A 23,322-nucleotide genomic window follows, 5' to 3' on the forward strand; every position below is an offset into this window, starting at 1 on the left:
CTAACAGCCAAATTTATTTTAGAATCAGAAAAACACATTTTTCATTTCAAATTATATGTAGCACTATACCAGATGTATTTAGTGACAATTTCCTTGAAGTGAGCAATAATGATCAGGGAATATATAATGCTTTCCAAGACGTTTTGTTTAATTGTGCCAGTATATTTAAGACAAACTTTACCATAAAGCACAATACTCGTGTATCAATAAATTTACGAAGCTGGTTTCAAAAGGACTGCAAGGACGGGTGTCACGGAGCTGTGCTCCAATGATCAGGGATGTCATAAAATAAGAATAAAAGAATAATGAAAACGGCAAAAATGGGTTGCTGCAAACCTATTCTACCCCGGATCTTCACGGGTCTATATAAATTATGGACTTCCAATGTTAAGGGAAAGCTATTTCGTTTGATAAGAAATATGTATCAAAATGTTAAGTCTTGTATCTCATTAAATGATTGGATTGGTTTCGTTTGTTGTTTCACGCCGCACTCACCAATAGTCCAGCTTTATGACGGCGGTCTGTAAATAATCGAGTCTGGACCAGACAATCCAGTAATTAATATCATGATCATCGATCCACGCAATTGGGATCGATGACATGCATCAACCAAGTCAGCGAGCCTGACCACCCGATCCCGTTAGTCGCCTTTTACGGCAAGCATGGGTTGCTGAAGACCTATTCTACCCCGGAATCTTCACGGGTCCTCATTGAATGTAGGCTTTACTAATCATTTTTATTGTATGTTTGGTGTCCGCCATTTCTCTTCTCTTTGTACATAAATATTATTGACTTCATGGGAATGGAAAGCCATAGATGTATAGAGATAGGTATTTTACAAATATTTATGTTACTTTTTGCCGACGACATTTTTGATAGAACAGTAGTAGGTTTGCAGAGGAGGTTGGATAGGTTATCTTAATATTGAAATAAATGGCAGTTAAAGTAAATGTTGAAAAGACGAAAGTAATGGTATTTGGAAAGGCACGTAGACTGAGGAAATATGAAAAAGTTTATTTTGATAGAGACGATTAGACATCGTATCTATATATAAATATTTAGGTATCATTTCGTCATGCTCAGGTTTGTTACCCAGGCTGTTTTCTCTGATTAGGCTTTGAAGATTATCAGAATATGCAAAACGTAAGAAATTTTATTGCACATATTTGATGTCAAAGTTTTGCAAGTTTTAATGTATGGCTCTGAAGTTTTGGGCTTTCATGACCCGTGAAGATTCCGGGGTAGAATAGGTCTTCAGCAACCCATGCTTGCCGTAAAAGGTGACTATGCTTGTCGTAAAAGGCGACTAACGGGATCGGGTGGTCAGGCTCGCTGACTTGGTTGATGCATGTCATCGATCCCAACTGCGTGGGTCGATGCTCATGACATTAATCACTGAATTGTCTGGTCCAGACTCGATTATTTACAGACCGCCGTCATATAGCTTGAATATTGCTGAGTGCGGCGTTAAACAACAAACCAACCAACCCGTTTTACAATGACGTACGTAACGACCTGCTTCCTAGATATTCTATTGCATAGTAGCAATATAGCACAAAGTGAAAACAATCAATGTTATCAAACAGTAAATATGTTATCAATTTCTTGGCCAAATATGAGTTTAGACATGTAGCTCTAAAAAAAGCATGTCAACTATGTATAGGTTAGACCACGAGGACCCAGTGTCTAATCCTTGAAATGGTTAATTAAACCACGAGGCGCGCAGCGCCGTGTCATTTAATCAAGCCTTTCAAGGACATTTCTAACATACCTAAACCATGTCCAACATTTATGGCACCTAAAATGCTTAAAAAACATTGTTTTATAAAAGGTATTTTGAAAGATATTCAGGGACTCTATGCTCAACTGTGAGAACACGGTGTGAGTCGGTCCTGCGTGAAGCACGTGAAATGTGTTCCCTGAGCCTTTCGCACGTGCACCTCGCCGATTTGGGTTATGAAATGCATGTCCCGGGGCACGTATACCATTCATTATGGACCAACTCGAGCACATTTATCAATCAACTAAATATTACTTGCCCATGTTGATGGGCCTGTTATGAGGAAATATTAGCCCTCTTCAAGATAATAGTAATTTCTTTTCTATCTGTTTGTTTCGTTGAACGAAAAGGTACAAAATCACAAGTACTGTACAAATACTAGAATGCACATTTCGCAGTTCATATTGGGATATGCAATTGGTACTAATATTTAGTTGTTAATTTCATACCCTTTCTCCCATGTCGCCGTGGCTGAAGGCTACATTCGTTTGCCTTCAGTGCGGACTTTGCGGGTTCGAATACCGCTGGCGACAAACGTTTTTCACGAAATTGTTCTTTCATCAAGACAAATGATAGCTGAAAAAAAAAGTTCCGCCGTCATTGCCAAGTGGTGTTTAACTAACAATTCAGTTAATTAGACAACGGACAAAGGAGCCATGGTTTAAATTCCGTTAATATGTGATGCTGGTGTGATTGTACGACGCATCGTTTGAAGATACTCTTACATGTCCTGGAAATGGGCCGATGGCCCCTTTACGGAAATAAACACTTTCTCACAATATATTCATGAACACGTATCCTTGACTTTGAAGTCGTGATTCACAGTTTGCACGTGCATTGATAATACATGGTGCACATGCCAATTTGGATGTTTGCATGTTTGTTGGAAGCATGATCCTTGATATAACACGTGTTGTTTTATATTATGAACACACAATGATTGTTTTGCTATCAGGAGCTCATTATTTCTTTGTTTGTTGTTTAACGCCGCACTCAGTAATATTCCTGCTATATGACTGCAGTCTGTAAATAAATAGTGTCTGGACCAGACAATCCAGTGAATGATGTCATGAGCATCGATCCACGCAATTGGGGTGAGTGACTTAGTTTATATTTCAAGTCACATCGGCAATATTTCAGCCATATCGTGACTTGAGCAAGTTAAACATTTCTGTCTTTACGTGTCAGGGCCAAAAAAGCTGTGTCGCCGGCATACAGAAGTACAAATAAAACTAGAGCACTATCTACAAAACAGTCAAGTTAAGTTTAATCGATCTGCAACCCTGTACAATCATGTTGCGTAAAATAGGATTCTAGATCATTCCAATACAAGGAAAAAAGAATTGGCGATAAATTTTCCCCTTGTGTGACTCCAATATTACAATCAAATAACTCTGACTTTAAACCATCCACAGGCACATATGATTTGATACCATCCTACATTGATCTTACAATACGAAAGCATTTTCCATTTATTCTCTGGGCTAGTAATTTACACCAAAGACCAATTCTCCGTATTGAACAATTGAACAACTCGATTAAGCTATGGAGTGTGATTATGTGATCAATGGTAGAATATTTAATCTCTCAATACTGCTTGTGCTTCTGAAAGAATGTTTTCAATTTCCAAGTAAGTGTTTATTCTAGACCAGAGAAGAACAGTGAATAATTTACTGAGACAGCTAATTAGACTAAAGGACGACATTTCACCGGTTTGTATGGATCTCCTTTCCCTTAAATATATACATTGGTCTCATAAGACCTGTAAGCTACTGGTGATCAGGGAAAACACTTGTGTCTAGAATTGTAAAAAAAAGTTTAACGTACACAGGCATCATAACCTCGGGGGATTTATAATTTATTCGTTTACGACTGCATCAGGGCCACAGGCGTTGTCCTGTTTCAGTCTAATAATGGCGTCTTGAATTTCCAGTGGTGTAAATTCTTTGTCTAAAACATAACAATGGTCAATGTTAAAAGATTTATGATCAGTAAACTCATAAGTCGAAGAGTCATTATCACCATTATTCTAATTTTGCTGAGTGCGGCGTTAAACAACAAACAAACAGACAAACAATTTTAAAATTTTCATAGATTGTTGGCAAAGGAGGTAAGTGCGACTCGTTACAAGACTTTCACAAAAAGACTTTGCATCATTTAATCTAACTGATGATATTTTAGTTTGTAAAGTGTTTTTGTGTCGATTATAAAATTTACGTAAAGTCATCTTATAGGATCTACTTGCATTTAATAGACGTTGCTTATTTCCACACGTTTTATTCCTATGGCAAGTAGTTTTGGATTGAAGATACTTCCCTCGGCTAACTTCACATTGCAGCACTAACAAAAACTTTGTTAACATTTACAACAATATCTGATAAACATTTCTTGTTAACGTTAGAATTACACATGTTCAGTTTATCAAGTATTGTATTCACATATTCACATGTTGATAGTGTCTTGAAATTGACATGCTTCCCTGCTGTTCCAGAGACGGTAGTCGCATGAAGAGTTCGTGCGCCTGTCAATAGCAGGCGTTGATTGGCAGGCAGTATCGTCTTGACGAGTGTTTATGTTAAGATACATAGGACTATGAGTTGGTTGGTTGGTTTGTTGTTTAACGCCGCACTCAGCAATATTCCAGCTATATGACTGCGGTCTGTAAATAAATAGAGTCTTGACCAGACAATCCAGTGATTGATGTCATAAGCATCGATCCACGCAATTGGGGTGAGTGAGTTAGTTAATATTTCAAGTCATATCGGCAATATTTCAGAGATATCGTGACTTGAGCAAGTTAAACATTTATTATCGAAACGGGCTCCGTCCGTCCGTCACGTTTCGTTTCCGGAGCATAACTCAGAAACCGTTCAATATTTTTTCATCAAACTTTGCAGGTCTGTCAGGTACATGTTGAACTGGTGCCTTTTGCTATTTAGAAATTTTAGAAATGTTTATTTTTTACGTTTCCATGGCAACAAGATGGACTTAGGTTCTGTGAGGATAGGGTTCGTTTCCGGAGCATAACTCATAAACCGTTCAATATTTTTTCATCAAACTTTGCAAGTTTGTCAGGTACATGCTGAAATTGTGCCTTTTGCTATTTAGAAATTTTAGAAATTTTTATTTTTTACGTTTCCATGGCAACAAGATGGACTTAGGTTCCAAACTCTTCTCTTTTTTTTCAATTTCCATGACAAGTTCCACCTTGGTTAAAAAGGTTAGGGTTTGTTTAGATTTAATTATGTTATAAATTCTGCAACAGGGGCGGGGGATATAGTCACGTTAATGGCAAACTCTTGTATTATATATAAACAACTAGCAATATATCACAGATTATTATTGTTATACGATGACATGCATCAACCAAGTAAGCGAGCCTGACCACCCGATCCCGTTAGTCGCCTTTTACAAGCATGGGTTGCTCATTAAAAAACACTGTAACCGTGATAGCGCTACCCAATGCCTCTGTTTGCTGAAAATGAACATCTATGCGTCGTGGGTATGCTGCTAACAGGAATGGCACAACACGAAAATGCCAGACATGTTAATGTTCATCGAAACACAATATCATTTCTTTGAAGGCGTTGTCTACAACAGGACAACCCTCATGATTCGCCGCGGGCCGGCAAAGGTCAAACAGGCGTCCAGGAGAACATCTCAACGACGCTTGCATTACTCAACGTCGTCCCTATGAGGCTGGAAGTGTTCTGCTATGGGGTGGTATCAAATTCATGGGATAATGCTACTCATCATTATTGAAGACAAGTTGAATGGCATACGCTACTGGAACGATATCGTCCGAGATCAGGTTTTTCACACTTGTGCAAAATGCGGCTACTTAACGTCAAGTTGCAGCAGGATAACGCCAGCCCACATGTTGTTGTTTTTTGTTTGTTTGTTTGTTTGTTGTTCAACGCCGCACTCAGCAATACTCCAGCTATATGACGGCGGTCTGTAAAATAGTCGAGTCTGGACCAGACAATCCGGTGATTGACATCATGAGCATCGATCCACGCAATTGGGATCGATGACATGTATCAACCAAGTCAGCGAGCCTGACCACCCGATCCCGTTAGTCGCCTTTTACGACAAGCATAGTCGCCTTTTACGGCAAGTATGGGTTGCTGAAGACCTATTCTACCCCGGAATCTTATCGGGTTTCATATGTTGTAAGAGACTTGGAGGTAGCATAACATTGATGTACTGCCATGACCGCCTGTTTCTCCAGACCTGTACCCCATAGAACATGTTTGGGATGGGTTTGGTCGACGCCTACAACAGGACCCGAACTGTGTAAGGATCTCTATACCGATACGTCGCCATTACAGTAAAATAAAGATGTTATCCATAAATTGTGTCTACTTTGACATGTTTCTTTGTAGGTAATGACATACTTAATCGCTTGACAACGGCAAAAGCATCACAACTGAGGATCGACATGAGAGACCAAAGTGACGTATTCGGGTATGCAAAGTACTCATCCTTCTCTGTGGGGAACGAAGGTGGCAAATACCTACTTACAGTATCGGGCTACAGCGGTGACAGAGGTAGGTTCGTGATGACCTCAGGTAATGTTTGTTTGTTTAACGTCGCACTCAGCAATATATGACGGCGGTCTGTAAATAATCGAGTCTGGACTAGACAATCCAGTGATTGATAGCATGAGTATTGATCCATGCAAATGGGATACAATGACATGCATCAACCAATTCAGCGAGCCTGACCACTTGTGCCTAATTAATTTGATTGTTCTCAATAAAACATGTTTAATCAACGAACGAATAATACAAAATAAACGGGTTCGAAACCCAAACACTGGCGAATTATAAACAAGTTCAGACAGCGTTACTAACATCATAGATGGAAGTTACTTTTGCACAGTAGTGTATTGTTATTTTCCCTTCTCCAGGTGACTCATTTGCCAGCACCCATAACGGCATGTACTTCTCCACCAAGGACAGGGACCAAGACACGTGGCAGAACAACTGTGCACTCACCCGTTACGGTGGCTGGTGGTACAGGGATTGTCACTCAAGCAACCTGAACGGGCTCTACGGCACCAGCGCTTTCAGCAACGGCTTGAACTGGGAAAGTTGGCACGGCTTCGAATACTCTCTCATGTGGACTGAAATGAAGCTGAGACCTGCTTAAAGTTGCGGTTCCTTCTCTTGAATAACTAGTTGAGAAACAAGTGAGTGAGTGAAGATGGTTTTACGCCGCTTTTAGCAATATTCCAGCAATATCACGGCGGAGGACACCAGAAATGGGCTTCACACATTTTACCCATGTCGGGGATTGAACCCGGGTCTTCGGCGTGACGAGCGAACGCTTTAACCACTAGGCTACCCGACAGGCCCCTAGTTGGGAAATGAACAAGATAACTTCGAACATGTTAATTTACTAGTTAACGAATGGGCGCTGCTTGTCAAAACGTTTTGAAGCAAATGGAACACAACTTGCAGTTCAAACATTTACTCGCTATCTCCTAAATGGTCGGTCCCTTTGAACCCTTATACTAAAATGTGAATTAAGTTATTGTAGTGCCTGAGGAAAAAGCACTTTGTTACAAAGTTCCCTTGACCAAGTGCAATAGCTGTCATGTCTAGCACAGCTTAATGTAGGATTGGATGGTTGGTTTGTTGTTTAACGCCGCACTCAGCAATATTCCAGCTATATGACGGCGGTCTGTAAATAATCGAGTCTGGACCAGACAATCCAGTGATTAATATCATGAGCATCGATCCACGCAATTGGGACCGATGACATGCATCAACAAAGTCAGCGAGCCTGACCACCCGATCCCGTTAGTCGCCTTTTACGACAAGCATAGTCACCTTTTACGGCAAGCATGGGTAGCTGAAGACATATTCTATCCCGGAATCTTCACGGGTCATAGTCACTGGTAATCCATAGTTCTCCATTTGAGTAGGCGATCTGTCGACCCATTTTTGTATCGTGTCGTTGCCCAATAATCAGATAGTTTTAATGGTCTACAACTTGTTTTAAGTTTCTCTGTGATATATTGCTTGATATCATACTGTCCTTCGTCAAGGTTTTTTTTTATAGATACTGTATAACTTGTTCAAGTCACACTATGGCGGAAATATTACCCACGTGACTTAAAATTAAACTCACTCACTCACTCACTCAATCCACATATATTTAATAAAATTATGTGTTTTCACTAGAAGTATGCGACCCGTGAAGATCCGGGAGAGAATAGGTCTTCAGCAAGCCATGCTTGCCGTAAAAGGCGACTATGCTAGTCGTAAAAGGCGACTAACGGGATCGGGTGGTCAGGCTCGCTGACTTGGTTGATGCATGTCATCGGTCCCATTGTCGTAAAAGGCGACTAACGGGATCGGGTGGCCAGGCTCGCTGACTTGGTTGATGCATGTCATCGATCCCAACGGCGTGGATCGATGCTCATGACATTAATCACTGAATTGTCTGGTCCAGACTCGATTATTTACAGACCGCCGTCATAAAGCTGGAATATTGCTGAGTGCGGCGTTAAACAACAATCCAGTGATTAATGTCATGAGCATCGATCCACGCCATTGGGATCGATGACATGCATCAACCAAGTCAGCGAGCCTGACCACCCGATCCCGTTAGTCGCCTTTTACGACAAGCATGGGTTGTTGAAGACCTATTCTACCCCTGCATCACTTTGGGTTTTCCTCACACATCAAGCTGACACACCGTGATATAACTGTCATAATGTTCATATTCTTAAGGTCACAATTTAACGGCACATGTAGTCCACCAACTAACCAAGGTTGTTATCGGTGAATAGCATCGCCAGGCTTTCTAAAATATTTTATACCTTCATAAGTGTTGGATAAACAACCAAAAATTTGTAATGAAAATGTAGTGTACTGTGTATGCATCACATTACCATGAACATTTACTTCAAGAAGCACGGCTCTCACAACGACAGCACGGTTAAATAAAAGATTGCTGTGAAGATTGTTTGTTTGTTGTCTAACACCGCACAAATTTTCAAGCTGTGTGAGTGTGGTCTGTAAGTAATCGAGTCTGGTGAGTGAGTGAGTATGGTTTTACGCCGCTTTTAGCAATACTCCAGCAATGTCATAGCGGGGGGCACCAGAAATGGGCTTCTCACATTGTCGGGAATCGAACCCTTGTCTTCGGCGTGACGAGCGAACGCTTTAACCACCAGGCTTCCCCGACCCGTGAGGACTCCCGGGTAGAATAGGTCTTCAGCAACCCATGCTTGCCGTAAAAGGTGACTATGCTTGTCGTAAAAGGCGACTAACGGGATCGGGTGGTCAGGCTCGCTGACTTGGTTCATACATGTCATCGATCCCAATTGCTTGGATCGATGCTCATGATATCAATCACTGGATTGTCTGATCCAGACTCGATTATTTACAGACCGCCGTCATATAGCTGGAATATTGCTGAGTGCGGCGTTAAACAACAAACCAACCAACCAGGCTACCCGACCGCCCCCCAAGTCTGGACCTGACAATCCCGTGATTGACATGAGCATCGATCCACGCAATTGGGATCGATGACATGTACCAACCACGTCAGCGAGCCTGACCACCCGATCCCGTTAGCTAGTCGCCTTTTACGACAAGCATAGTCGCCTTTTACGGCAATTATGGGTTGCTGAAGACCAATTCTACCCCGGAATCTTCACGGGTCCCTTTTTTGTTGAAAGCTGACTACAAAATCTGCGTTCTGTAGTATAAGCAAACATACTACATGTAAATGCTTCTGGACAGAGCAAAAGGACAATATTGCCCGTCAGGATTCTTAAACACATTTGAGAAAATCATTATTTTAGCCCATCCCAATGATGTTGAATAACGTTTTTGTCATGTTGAGCAAAATGAAACAATTGTGGGAGGCATATTTGGACAGTGATCTCATCATAATTAATTTAATCAAACAATAAAAGTCAGTTAATGAAAGAAACAATGTCACTCCAGAAACAATTCCTCGCGTCTCAAGTTCTGAAGACTATGGCATCTTCTTTTGAGATATATTTGGAAATGGAGTAGAGGTTTAATTGATGCAGTCAAAACCGTATTTGATTTCTTTCGTGATTAAAAATAATTAACCTATTACCATCCATACGTCCTTTCTTGGTATAATATGCACTATTCGTTTGCAGAGCATTACAACAAACACGAAATGTCTGCTGCAGATGTTTTATTAAAAAGTGGTGACATGTTATGTGTGAAGAAGGTGCTTGCTGCTTCCTCTCGCCTGACAAAGAATATATATTAGCAGCAGGACGAGGTCTGATGGACGTGTGAGCGCTTCCTCTCGCCTGACAAAGACTATATATTAGCAGCAGGACGAGGTCTGATAGACGCGTGAGCGCTTCCTCGAACCATGGGTCATCCTCAGATATATCTGGAAACCAAGATTATAACGTATTACATTAATTAATACACGGTTCACGAGGAATTACTTTGAGTTTACAGTTGAACCTTTGTTACATAACAGGACAAGTTACAATTGAAAAAAGTAGACCTATTGTGAGGGGGTTAGTTTTTTTATCTGGGAATCGAACTCCTAATGTGCCATCCGTGCCTCGCATTTCCAAAATCAAGAACACAAAATATGCCTGGCTAAATGTTTCATAGAAACTGCGGGCTAAAAGGAAGTAATGGTGGCTAAAAATGAAACAACAAGAACTGGTTATTCGAGACCCGTGAAGGTTCCGGGGTAGAATATGGCTTCAGCCACCCATGCTTGTCGTAAAAGGCGACTAACGGGATCGCGGGGGGGGGTGGGGGGGGGGGGTGGGGTGGGTTCAGGCTCGCTGACTTGGTTGATGCAAGTCATCGATCCCAATTGCGTGGATCGATGCTCATGCGGGCAAAAAGGAAGTAATGGTGGCTAAAAATGAAACAACAAGAACTGGTTATTCGAGACCCGTGAAGGTTCCGGGGTAGAATATGGCTTCACTTGGTTGATGCAAGTCATCGATCCCAATTGCGTGGATCGATGCTCATGATATTAATCACTGGATTGTCTGGTCAAGACTCGATTATTTACAGACCGCCGTCATATTGCGGAGTGCGGCGTTAAACAACAAACCAACCAACGATGGTGTTGTATTTGATACGGGTATCATGGCTGTGTTTTGGACCTGAATTTGTCCGTCTTTCGGTGACTGTTTTCAGCCTTGTAACGTTTTGATGACGTTTGTACCTTTTTTTTTTCCAAGCTTTGAGTGTATAATTTCTTTCTTACAGCAGGATCGCCTCCGTGGTCAAGTGGTAGAGCGTTTGCCCGGAGAGCGGGAGGTTCGGGGTTCGATCCCCGGCCGCGTCACACCATAAAACGTTAAAAGAGGGTACTTGTATCCCTCTCTTGAGGTCGGCATTAAGGGACAAGGACAGGTCGGCTAGGTAACAGTGTACTTAGTTTGAGTCGGATATTCATGTTAAACTGAGGCATGGTATCTCAGTGAGAGTGAGTTAAAATTTAACGTCGCATCAGCATTATCTCAGCCATATAGCGACGTTGATCTCAGTGGGCTGGCACTATAAAATCGGCATTAGTCAGAAATGGTACACACACACACACACACACACACACAGAGTTCAAAAATATTGGACGCGACGTTAAACCCAACCGAACCTCATCTCGCCTTTTCGCAGCAGTGTATTTATTCGAATATTATAATTATAAAGCCACTTACCAAATAATTAACTGGCGGTGGGTTGGATGAAGGCTGTTAGAGAGAATACTCTACAGTTGTAGAGCGGAATTATCAAGTCCATTACTTTACCTGCAACGTAGAGAAATAGAACACGTCAACGGTAGAAATTAATCCATCTCCATTACCCATGCTTGCCGTAAAAGGCGACTATGCATGGCGTAAGAGGCGACTAACAGGATCGGGTGGTCTGACTTGGTTGATGCATGTCATCGTATCTCAATTGCGTGGATCAGTGTTCATGATACCAATCACTGGATTATCTGGTACAGACTCGATTATTTACAGACCGCCGTCATATAGCTGGAATATTGCTGAGTGCGGCGTAAAACAACCAACCAACCAACCTGGATAAGGTGACTTCTGTAGGTTAAAGTGTGTGAGTGAGTGCCGTCAACTTTCACGTTTAAGTTATTATAATGAAAAAGTACAACCTCGATATCACAATTATAGCATTCAAATCGAACAGTTCACTTCAATACTAAACAAGGTTTTTAAGGACAGATTAGAATACTTACCTTCGTAAAACTCTTCTGGAGAGTCGACCTGGTCGAGGGAATAACCAACTTGATCAGACTCTGGGTTGATTTCTTCGTCACAATCGTCGTAACACAGGCCCCCTTTGCTTACCCCGTAATACACGGCGATGTAGTCCCCAGCCTTCACCTGTATGCGATCTGCCTCGTCCACGTAGACATCTTGAGGGGCGTTGGAGACACTCGTCAAAATATTTTGACCAACGAAGCTGATCCTGCAAATTTATCCCAATTATAAATCAGTATTTTCTCATTGTCATAGTTGTTTGGGGTTTAAGCGTGACATTATGACTTTCCAAACTGTCACAGACATGTTGCAGGCATTGTCCAGACGTTCCTGTCAGCGTCATCTACTCACGATACTGTTTGCTTATCTGTTGTTTAACGCCCCCACAAAACTACTTCTCACACAGTCGCACATGGACATACAGAGAGATTTAAGTAGTGTAAACTCATTGTCCCCCTGACAGTGGCAGGGGAGTCCATCTATATTGAAGTGTTAATCATCAACTTGTGTGTTAATTCCCTGCTTGGGATTTGATTTGTAATATTGGTTGAACATTGCATACGACTCGTGACCAAAGTGATGGCATAAATCCTGCTGGGAATCATTCAGGAAGCAAAAGCACTGTAAGTCCCCATGATCCCCAGTTATGTGGTCAAACTTTGGCTGCCATTTGTCTGTAGTCTGGTTTTAATTTATATTAACTAATCTACTCAACACTCTGTTATAATCTTGCCCAGGTATTTTATATCAGAACTGTGACATTTACCCTACTGTTTTTTACTGTTCTTTGTCGACATGCATTTAACAATAACTAACTTGTTCTCATCGCGATAAGGCTCCAATATTACCGATGCTATGTAAAATTTTAACTTACTCATTCACAAAAGTAACCGCGTGAGATTACAATGCCTGGGTGAACCGCTCAATTCGTCATATAGTGCTAATTATAAATTATTTACAGGCATGCGTCAATACTTCAGCAACATGACATCGGTATGTAAATATTTATATATTGACCAATCCAGTGATTGACATCATGAGCATCGATCTACGCGGTTGGGATACGATGACATACATCAACCAAGTCAGCGAACCTGGTCGCCACATACCACAAGCTTGGTGGCTGAACTATGGTAGTACTAGTACTTACTGCTGTGTTTTTTCGCCTTGTATTAGTCGCCAGACCTGCAGTGCTAGGGAACCAGCAATCTTGGAGTAGAACTTCCAGATCGAGAGGCGTCCATCAACACGTATCTTGAAATTGTCATTCAGGCCGATGTAGACCCTCTTCGAACTCCCGACAGAGCTGCGACTCTTTATTGGTGAGGAGTTCACTTGGCTTAAAATCTGGGTTCGCTTCTGTAAAATATGACACACCATTGACTTTGTGTGAAAGTGAATTAGTTCGTTTTAGTGACAGGACATGATTGTCTTTTGTTTGCCGTTCCATGCACCGTTTAGCTCTTGCTGCATGACAAGTGATATGTATGCTACTTGGTTGATGCATGTCATCGTATTCCAATTGCGTGTATCGATGCTCATGATATCAATCATTGGATTGTCTGGTTCAGACTCGCTTATTTACAGGCCGCCGCCGTATAGGTGGAATATTGCTGAGTGAGTCGTTAAACAACAAACTCAAACAAATAAAAACTTCTCTCATTAAAAACTCTGGCGTTCAATTATGGACCAATCAATCCAGTGATTGGGATAAAACTATCAACATAATATGTGTCCAATCGTCTGATCAACGTTTTATCATCACAAATACATTGACAAAACCCATACCTGCTACCAGGAGACAGATAGCCACACGCGAAGAGAGGTGGTATAAGAACTCGGGTGTGACCACTATTTGCGTTGATACAAGCGAGGCAGCGGTGGCGCAATGAAGACACCAGTTGATTGAAAACAGCCTGAGGGATGTTGTTCCAAATGTCAGATTGGTCCAGCTGGGCTAGCATTACCGGCTGGTTCTGTTCCTGTCGTAGGCGTCGTCCTATCGCACCTGGGACATGTTCTATAGGGGAGAGGACCTTTGGAGAAACAACTGGCCACGGCAGTACAGCAATGCTACGCTGCCTCATGCAGCATGTGGGCGGGTATTATCTCCTGGGGGGGGGGGGGGGGGGGGGGGGGGGGGGGCACTGGTGGCCCAGTCGTCTAAGGCACACTGCGTCCCTTGGGCACGCCAGAAACCATACCCGTGCTCGTGGCTTTCACCGAAGTGGTAAACGTCTGAGACCTGCATCACTTCGGGCTTTCCCCCCCCACATTAAGCTGACACGCCGTCATGTAACTGGAATACTGTTAAAAGCAGCATTAAACCCAACTCACTCACTCACTGGTGCAACGTGACAATCCGTCCCTGCATTTGCAAGGGTACATGATCTATAACGATGTCGTCCCAGGAGCGAACGCCAGTCAAATTTCAATTAACAATTGAACTCAGTTGTGAACAGTATATTTTCCCAGTCTTGCCTTCTAAACCTGAGATGCTGTCAATACCAAGCTAGGCGTGCCTGACGGTGACGTGTAAGCAAAATTCGGCGTATCGTTGGACATCGGAAACGGATGTTGTGCTCCCTCAACCGGTTGCGTACGGTTCTGCCACTACTTGGTCTCAACCCACGAACTTTCCGAGCTGTTAACGTGGCAGTTTGGTGTCGATTCCTTTCCTTTTAGCAGAATACCCATGGCGCATAGCCGTTGATTTTCAAGCTTTGGCATGTACGGTTAAACACAAATGTGTTTTATAAGTGCCTGAAAGCTAAACTATCATTGTGTGTTGTTCACATTCACAAATCACGTTAGCAAGCTCCCAACAAACACGCAAACATCCGAATTGTGCGCGTGCATTAATATGCACGTGCAAACTGTGAATCACGAGCTTAAGGTCGAGGAGATATGTAAATGTACTGAAAGATGCATTATTTTATTTAGAAATATGTTTTTTTTGTAACTTTATATGATGCACGGTTTTTTATTCTTTAAGTTTATTTTAACAAGTATTTTCAGATTTCTTGTTTCTTGTTTAACGCTATATATTCGAGCTATACGGTAGCTCCCTGGAAATAATATAGTCTGGTTCAGACACTCTAGTGATTGATATCATGATCATCGACCCACGCCTTAGGGGTACGACGACACTTATTCAGCAAAGACCACCCAATCGACCAACTGTTGACCAGTTGTCCCTAGACTGTGTATCTACTATTTAACAATTAACAGAAGAATAATTTACTCACTGGTCCAACCATCGCTTTAAGTGAAAATATTTGGCAATTGTCTTGAGTTGTCTGGGTATAAATCGACCCAGGCACAAAGAATGACGCTTCATCCACTTCCCTCTCGAGCCAGGACATCCCAGCTGCGTCAGGGGATTCTGTGGCATTGCAGTCACTGTAGGTGATACCGGCGGCCGGGTCGTCGTAGTAGATGCCAATCACGTCTCCAGATTGCACCTGTATCCGCTCGTGCTCAGGTACATTCAGATTATCTGGCTCTCCAATTATTTCGCTCTTTAGGAAGTTTTGCCCAACAAACTCATATCTGAAAGTGAGGACAACGCAAGTTTAAAACAAACTGTGTCAATGTGTGTTTGTTGTTTAACCCCGCACTCAGCAATATTCTAGCTTTATGACGGCGGTCTGTAAATAACCAAGTCAGCGATCCTGACCACCCGATCCCGAAGGTCGCCTTTTACGGCAAGCATGGGATCCTGAAGACCTATTTTACCCCTGATCGTCACGGGCTTTGTGTCAATGTAATAGCTGTGACCTGAGGTAGATTGAAACACTGCGTGGATACAGATTAAGCCATCTCCATCCTCAACCAGCAAGAGAGCGGGAGGGTGAACTTCTATATTTTAACTTTTGTTTTTAAATCACCAATTGTGTGCCATCTTAAAGTTCAGAACACATGGTAGCATTTTTAATAAAAGCAACAAAACCCTTTACATAATTCATAAGAAACCTCGAGTCGATTGTACAATTCATACTAGATCATGAGCATGTGGTTATGAATCACGATCAGATGGTGGTGATATCAGGTGTTCGCGAATACACCGCCGGCGGCACTCGTCACTAGCATAGGCAAACGCAAGTCAAATGGTCACCAGAAGAAAATAAAACATGGGAATATCTGGTTCAACTCAGAATTATATTTGCTCGACATAAAGAGAACTTTGATTTTTCATCCCTCTTCTTATATAGCCTTTATATTCCTCAACAAAAGGGAAAGTTGACCATTGGAAAGTTGAAGTCATCCCATTTGTCTTTTAGTCTTGCTCCACTAAAGCAGGTAGTTCACTAAAGCAGGTTGCTCGTGTTTTGTCTCTGAATCTTTATGCATAGATCTAAATATGAAACAGATGAGGCGGTCTCACTGGTCTCCTTTATTTCTAGTTCAGGTGGGTAAATCGGGGGTAGAAAAGGTCTTCATCAATCCATGCTTGCCGCAAAAGGTGACTATGCTTGTCGTAAAAGGCGATTATCGGGATTGGGTGGTCAGACTCGCTGACTTGGTTGATGCATGTCATCGATCTCAATTGCGTGTATCAATGCTCATGATATTAATCACTGAATTGTCTGGTCCGGGCTCGATTATTTACAGACCGCCGTCATATAGCTGGAATATTGCTGAGTGCGGCGTTAAACAACAAACCAACCAACCAACCAACCCACTTTGGACGGGGCATAAACCTACAGACAGTGGTATGGGCGGACGTAAACACGGTATGATGACTACTACAATACAATAGACGCTCGCGCGTCAAACTAAAACCCAACATGAACGTGGTATTGTTTTCGTAACCCTGGTGTTAATTGATCATCCAGATCAAAGCAAATATTTCGTTTTAGATCCTTTTGTTCTAGCATGCGTCAACGTATGGATTTATAGTTCAGAATTACATTGCATCTTAAATCGACAAAACATCTTGAATTGTGTAGAATTGTGTCATTGCGCTTGTTAATCAAGTCATCATATAAGACATATTTGAATGGACACATGACAAAACAATTTCCACAGTTGGCATATTGTCAAGCGACAATTCTTGTATTTATTGTTAGATAGTTTTAATAGTCAGCAAGCATGTTGCAAGTTTTCCATATTAGGTTTGTTTTGGTTCGGTTTGTTTTTTACGCCGCACTCAGCAATATTCAAACTCTATGACGGCGGTCTGTAAATAATCGAGTCTGGACCAGACAATCCAGTGATTGACATCATGAGCATCGATCCGTACAATTGGGACCGATGACATGCTTCAACCAAGTCAGCGAGCCAGTAGGCTGTCGATAATATTGTGTGTGAAAAAGCTTTATATATTTAAAGGGGAGTTCCGTAGGAAAACGGAAAACTCTTTTTTACCAATCAGAAACAAGCATTCCTTAATAATGTAGAATTAGAATTATATGCAATCGATATTTCCCACGTGTGAAATTGCCGGAACAACTTGCAGTGTGGCTGATTGGTGTAATGGCGTTCAGACTTGTTACTTGGGCATTTTGATATATTGTCAAGTAGCATCTGTATCTAATAGAGTATCCTGAACAAGTTGACCTTTTCACTCTTGGAAATATCAGATGGCATCCGTCACAAACACATACAAAGGCACGTCAAGTGTTCACCCGAACAAACAAGAGATCATATGGTATAGAGAACTACACGTCTATTATAAGGCTTTGAATGGTGTACTACTTTTGACTAAGAAGGGCATGCTTGATTTTGCCTCAAAAGCAGACACCTGCTGGAGCTGCTGAAATATTGCTCGACATAAAAGAAAAAAGAAGTCCTCCCTCTTGTGAATAGTTTTGCTTCATTCCTAATCTTTATGCATAGATGTAAATATGAAACATGAGTCGGTTTCACATGTCTCTTTTACTTCGAGCTCAGGTGGTTAAATCAGTGGAAGCGAATTGGCTTTTCAGCCAAAATTAGGGGCGGTCGGGTAGCCTTATGGTTTAAGCGTCACGGCGAAGACCCGGGTTCGATTCCCGACATGGGTACAATGTGTGAAGCCCATTTCTGGTGTCCCCCGCCGTGATATTGCTGGAATATTGCTAAAAGCGGCGTAAAACCATACTCACTCACTCAGCCAATATTAAACTATAACTAATCGTCGATTTGCACGAAGCTTAAGTTAAACATCTACGGACAATTTACCTTGTTTTAGTTTTGACAAGTTGTGACTCGTATGCGTAAAGAAATTGAACAGCATTGAGGGGAGCCATGTTGGTGCCAAGTTGGTGCCTAAATATCCTGTCCCCAAATTTCATATTGATATTATGTATGATTTGGTTTGGTTGGTTTGTTGTTTAACGCCGCACTCAGCAATATTCCAGCTATATGACGGCTGTCTGTAAATAATCGAGTCTGGACCAGACAATCCAGTGATTAATATCATGAGCATCGATCCACGCAATTGGGATCGATGACATGCATCGGCGTCTTCACGGGCTTATAACATACACTTTCACTTTTTACAATTTGTCCTAACCCTTTGAAAATAGAGATGTAGGTATAATTATGGCCACCAAGCATAGTATGGCAAATGTTTATACGGAATTGAACTTGGTTCTCTTTTAACGTTGCTAAAATCCAAGCAAATTCTTTTAGGTTTTGAGAATCCACGAATATTAATTCCACTTGTCTTAAATACTTGTGAACAAAAATAAAGCCCTTCCTTGATTATATTATGAATGATTGTTAATCTTTGAGACAGGGATTTGCTGGACCAAGCTCTTTGTATGGATTTTTATGGAGCTACAAAGGAGGGATGGACATGTCTAAAGGTTTTAGAGTCAAGCCAAAATGTAATAATACTAATACGTGGTTATACGAAGCATAGTTAAGCTGTTGAAGAATACATAAAAATACATACTGGCCATTTTCCAGATCGCTCCGTGGCCTCCAGACTTGAAGCATTGCACCGCCTTCAGCAACAGAGTAGAACTGCCACTGAATTATCTCCCCTTCCTTCATGATTCTCATGAGAGCGCTATTGCCAAAATAGCTGCGTTCCCTGACACCCACAGACTCACGGGCTACCATCGGTAATGTGTTGCTAGGAGACACATAATCTGAATTTAAAGAAACAAAATAAAATTAGTTAGCAAAATCAATAGTTGTGCCGTAAAGTCATTGTGTTTGTTTGTTTGTTGTTTAACGCCGCCCTCCGCAATATTCAAGCTATATGACGGCGGTCTGTAAAGAATCGAGTCTGGACCAGACAATCCAGTGATTGACAACACGAGCGATCCACGCGATTGAGATCGATGACATGCTTCAACCAAGTCAGCGAGCCTGACCACCCAATCCCGTTATTCGCCTCTTACGACAAGCATATACTGTAGTCACCTACGGCAAGCATAGGTTGCGGAAGACCTATTCTACCCCGGATCTTCAAGGGGCAAAGTCATTGTGTCACAGTGGAGTATTGTAACAAAGGTCGGCATGTGGACTTTATAACCTTATCGGTCATTATGTTCTCATTAGTTTAATATGAACAGTTTGTAATATTTCTATATATTTCATCAACTTGTGTGTGGTGATTTCGATTTTCCCTATCTGTAGGTAACGCGTGAAACAGTATATGATATTAATTATTACACATTCGTGGTATTTGTCACGAAATGCAAACAATTTGGCCACCACATATTCTATATATATTACATGTGTCCAAATTATTTATTCATACAATTTAATGACAATGTGCATCTCTTTTAAAACCGTTATAAGTTGTTGTTATTAAGCAGTCAATAATCGCGTAGGTTATTAGTAATATGTACTGAATTAACTGACAAGTTTCTCTAAAGCTTTTTAAGGAGCTTTCAAATATTTGATTTCAGATCAAATTCCTAACCATCTACACACCTGAACCCCATTCTTAGAAAATAGCAGTCATATGGCTGGAATATTGCTGAATGCGACGTTAAACAACAAACAAACAAGACAGCCAACCAGCTACAAGAATTTACGGATTATATGTCCTGGATAAATAAATGGTGTAAGTCCCGAGCCTTTAACGATTTAACTATGTATTACTCATTGACATTTTAAGAGTAAAAATGACGAAAAACGTATAAAATGTCAACCCTACAGATAAAGCGACAAAACACTTTCCCTAAATCACAAGAAATATCAGGATATTCAGAAGAATGACCTCATATGACACATTGAATGCATCCGACATCATGTTTGGTATTGATGTGTCAAATTTGGAACGTCCACCACATATGTCTACCATAAAACATTTTGGGATATTTACTGAGACCTTGAATATTGTAACTTTGATCAAACAAGTTTTGAGCAGTAGTCGTACAACGCTCTTTGAAATCTTCGTAGAAAGAGCAAGCTCGTTTGTACCTCAAAAGTTGTGAAAAGTATACAGCCTATTGTTCATATGACGCTGTGTAATCAATTTGTGACGTCAGGCAAAATGAATGACGTCACGTTATATCGTATTTGTCTTTACATTGAAGGGGCGGTCGGGTAGCCTAGTGGTTAAAGCGTTCGCTCGTCACGCCGAAGACCAGGGTTCGATTCCCGACATGGGTACAACGTGTGAAGCCCATATCTGGTGTTCCCCGCCGTGATATTGCTGGAATATTGCTAAAAGCGGCGTTAAACCAAACTCACTCACTCACTTAACATTAAAAACCGGTTGGACGTGCTATGGCTTCAGCAAGAGAATCGTTACGATGTGCAAATATCGTAAAGTTATTACATGCGATAAATCTACAGTCATGGATAATATCCCTAACTATAACACAGCCTCCTGTCAATCAAATAAACCAGTGCTAGGTATTACCCATGCAGTACGGGTAAGATCATGATAAGCAATCAACGGAGTCATGATGACTAAGGCGACTATGCTTGTCGTAAAAGGCGACTAACGGGATCGGGTGGTCAGGCTCGCTGACTTGGTTGATGCAAGACATCAATCCCAATTGCGTGGATAGATGCTCGTGATATTGATCACTGGATTGTCTTGTACAGACTTGATTATTTACAGACCGCCGTCATATAGCTGGAATATTGCTGAGTGCGGCGTTAAACAACAAACCAAACAAACCAACCATGATGACTAAGCCTGACCTACTGATGCCCTTCAGCAGCATTGTAGATTAATTCAAACATGGTACCAAGCGAAGCAAACGAAAATACACAAAAGAATGATATGTACTATGTGATAAAAGAAGACTGTCGTAAATCTAAACAAGACAAGAGTTAAACATTTAGAACATTCAACAAATTTATGGTATGATATAAATCACTGGATTGTCTGGTCCATACCCGATTATTAAGACCGCCGTCAAAGAACATTCAATGAGATAATGGTAGATCGATGATCATGATATCAATCAATGGATTGTCTGATCTAGACACGATTATTTACAGACCGTCGTCAGATTGCTGGAATATTGCTGAGTGTTGCTTTAAAAAACACATAAACAAAGGATTGGTTTAATGTTTAACGCGCACTCAGCAATATTCCAGCTATATGACGGTGGTCTGTAAATAATCGAGTCCGGACCAGACAATCCAGTGATTAACATCATGAGCATCGATCCACGCAATTGGGATCGATGACATGCATCAACCAAGTCAGCAAGCCTGACCACCCGATCCCGTTAGTCGCCTTTTACGACAAGCATAGTCACCTTTTACGGCAAGCATGGGTTGCTGAAGACCTATTCTACCCCGGAATCTTCACGAAACAAAAGGAAAAGAATAAAATAATGGTTTAAAAACTTACCATTTATGTAGTGGTCCGTGTTCTCGTCTTGTGTGCAGTTACTACTACCGAGGGACAGTATCTGACTGTGTATCTGACACAGCCCGGACACCCTGTTGTAGGAGAAGAGCATGCAAGACTCTCGTGTGCTACACTCACTTGCACAATCCCCTACATCGCTACGGCCAGGAACCTCACATATTTGGCGATCTGAACACTTGTATCCCTGAACATCAAGATACCTCAAGTAGCTTGACCTGTCTTTGCAAGACGCGTGTACAATGCAATATAGCAAAATCAAGAATTTACCAAGACATTCAATCATCTTTTCAAGCAGAAGCAGTTTGCGTTTGAACAAAGTATCAGTTGATTGTGACTTAGAAGATATATTCAGCAAATTCAGACAATCTTAACAGACAAGAAGTTCTAGAACTCTGTGATGGGTTTGAGTTAAAATTTGCAGGGCCGAGGTATAAATGACTCAAATCAATGGTCAATGCCCATTATGCCCGGCGTGGTATGTGGAAATCATGAACGTGCATTATTTGTGTATTTACTCAAGCTTTTGTTTTCAATCTACATTGGTAAAAATGCATCACCTGTTCACGTTTTCATCTCTCAGTAAACATCTCCCTGTAAATGATATTTGCTCATCCGAAAGATAAAAGCATTTTAAAAATCCGTCGATTGTCAGAAGCATAGTCACGATGTGCAAGGTACATTTGTAAATAGTCCAGAGTACATTTGTGATGTTTATGATGTGGAAATACCATATGGCATGTGTATGTGTGTAAAACTAACATAAAATGTAAACATAAAGCTACAGAAGTTCATGAAAACACTTAATATTTAATTATCTGAGAATCTGTTTCACGTTGATTATCAGGTTTGACGTTCAACTCAATTAGGGTAATCGGAAAGCAGGTGAATACATCGATCTTGCATATGAAGGGGTAGCATCATTTATTGTAATCAACATATATTTCAGTTTTTTTTCTGCATAAACTGATAGCTAGTTGTAGCCAAAGTGGCAACAAATATCAAAGTTGCACCTTGTAGCAAAGTGGCAACTGGTAGGAAAGTGGCTACAAGTATCAAAGTTGCATCAGGTATCAAAGTAGCAGCAAGCAGCAAAGTGGCACCTAGTAGCAAAGTAGCAACTAGTAGCTAAGAAGCAACAAATGGCAAAGTGTCAACTAGTAGCAAAGTTGCACCTAGTAGCAACAAGCAGCAAAGTAGCAACTAGTATCAAAGTGGCAACAAGTAGCAAAGTTGCAAAAATCAGCAAAGTGGCTACTAGTAGCAAAGCGGCAACAACCAGCAAAGTAGCAACTAGTAGCTAAGAAGTAACAAACGGAAAAAGTGGCAACTAGTAGCAAAGTAGCAACTAGAAGCAAAGTGCCAACAAGTATTAAAGTAGCAATTAGTAGCTAGGAAGCAACACACTGCAAAGTAGCAACTAGTAGCTAAAAACCAACAAACGGCAAAGTAGCAACTAGAAGCAAAGTGGCAACAAGTATCAAAGTAGCAACTAGTAGCTAAGAAACA

The 23,322-nt window shown here is 41.2% G+C and overlaps 2 protein-coding genes across 2 annotated transcripts in view; one reads left to right on the forward strand and one right to left on the reverse strand.

Moving 5' to 3' along the window:
* Positions 1-7,070, forward strand: part of LOC124140434 (microfibril-associated glycoprotein 4-like) — a 34,361-nt gene extending 27,291 nt beyond the window's left edge. Inside the window, exons 4-5 of the mRNA XM_046507986.2 lie at positions 6,166-6,330; positions 6,693-7,070. Of these exons, the coding sequence (XP_046363942.2) occupies positions 6,166-6,330; positions 6,693-6,934 (407 nt within the window). The 3' untranslated portion in view covers positions 6,935-7,070. The remainder of the gene's footprint in view (positions 1-6,165; positions 6,331-6,692) is intronic.
* A 2,907-nt stretch (positions 7,071-9,977) lies between these two features.
* On the reverse strand, positions 9,978-22,205 carry LOC124140459. The gene is made up of 7 exons (XM_048381311.1): positions 21,796-22,205; positions 18,919-19,117; positions 15,284-15,587; positions 13,186-13,394; positions 12,011-12,243; positions 11,475-11,564; positions 9,978-10,177 (listed from the first exon to the last, which is right to left on the reverse strand). The coding sequence occupies exons 1-6, from the start codon at positions 22,097-22,099 to the stop codon at positions 11,482-11,484; spliced, it is 1,332 nt and encodes a 443-aa protein (XP_048237268.1). The 5' UTR covers positions 22,100-22,205; the 3' UTR covers positions 9,978-10,177; positions 11,475-11,481.
* Between the last annotated feature and the right edge of the window lie 1,117 nt (positions 22,206-23,322).

Source organism: Haliotis rufescens, unplaced genomic scaffold, assembly GCF_023055435.1.
Source record: "Haliotis rufescens isolate VD_foot unplaced genomic scaffold, xgHalRufe1.0.p SCAF_37, whole genome shotgun sequence".
Lineage (NCBI taxonomy): Eukaryota > Metazoa > Mollusca > Gastropoda > Lepetellida > Haliotidae > Haliotis > Haliotis rufescens.

What these genes read in the sequence shown, in the direction of transcription:
- LOC124140459 (XM_048381311.1), bottom strand. Translation starts at nt 22,099, where the DNA reads ATGATTGAATGTCTTGGTAAATTCTTGATTTTGCTATATTGCATTGTA. An exon ending in CACGGACCACTACATAAATG is followed by an intron (nt 19,118 to 21,795) that starts GTAAGTTTTTAA and finishes CTTTAAATTCAG; the next exon opens with ATTATGTGTCTCCTAGCAAC. An exon ending in CAAGGCGAAAAAACACAGCA is followed by an intron (nt 12,244 to 13,185) that starts GTAAGTACTAGT and finishes ATAAATTTGCAG; the next exon opens with GATCAGCTTCGTTGGTCAAA.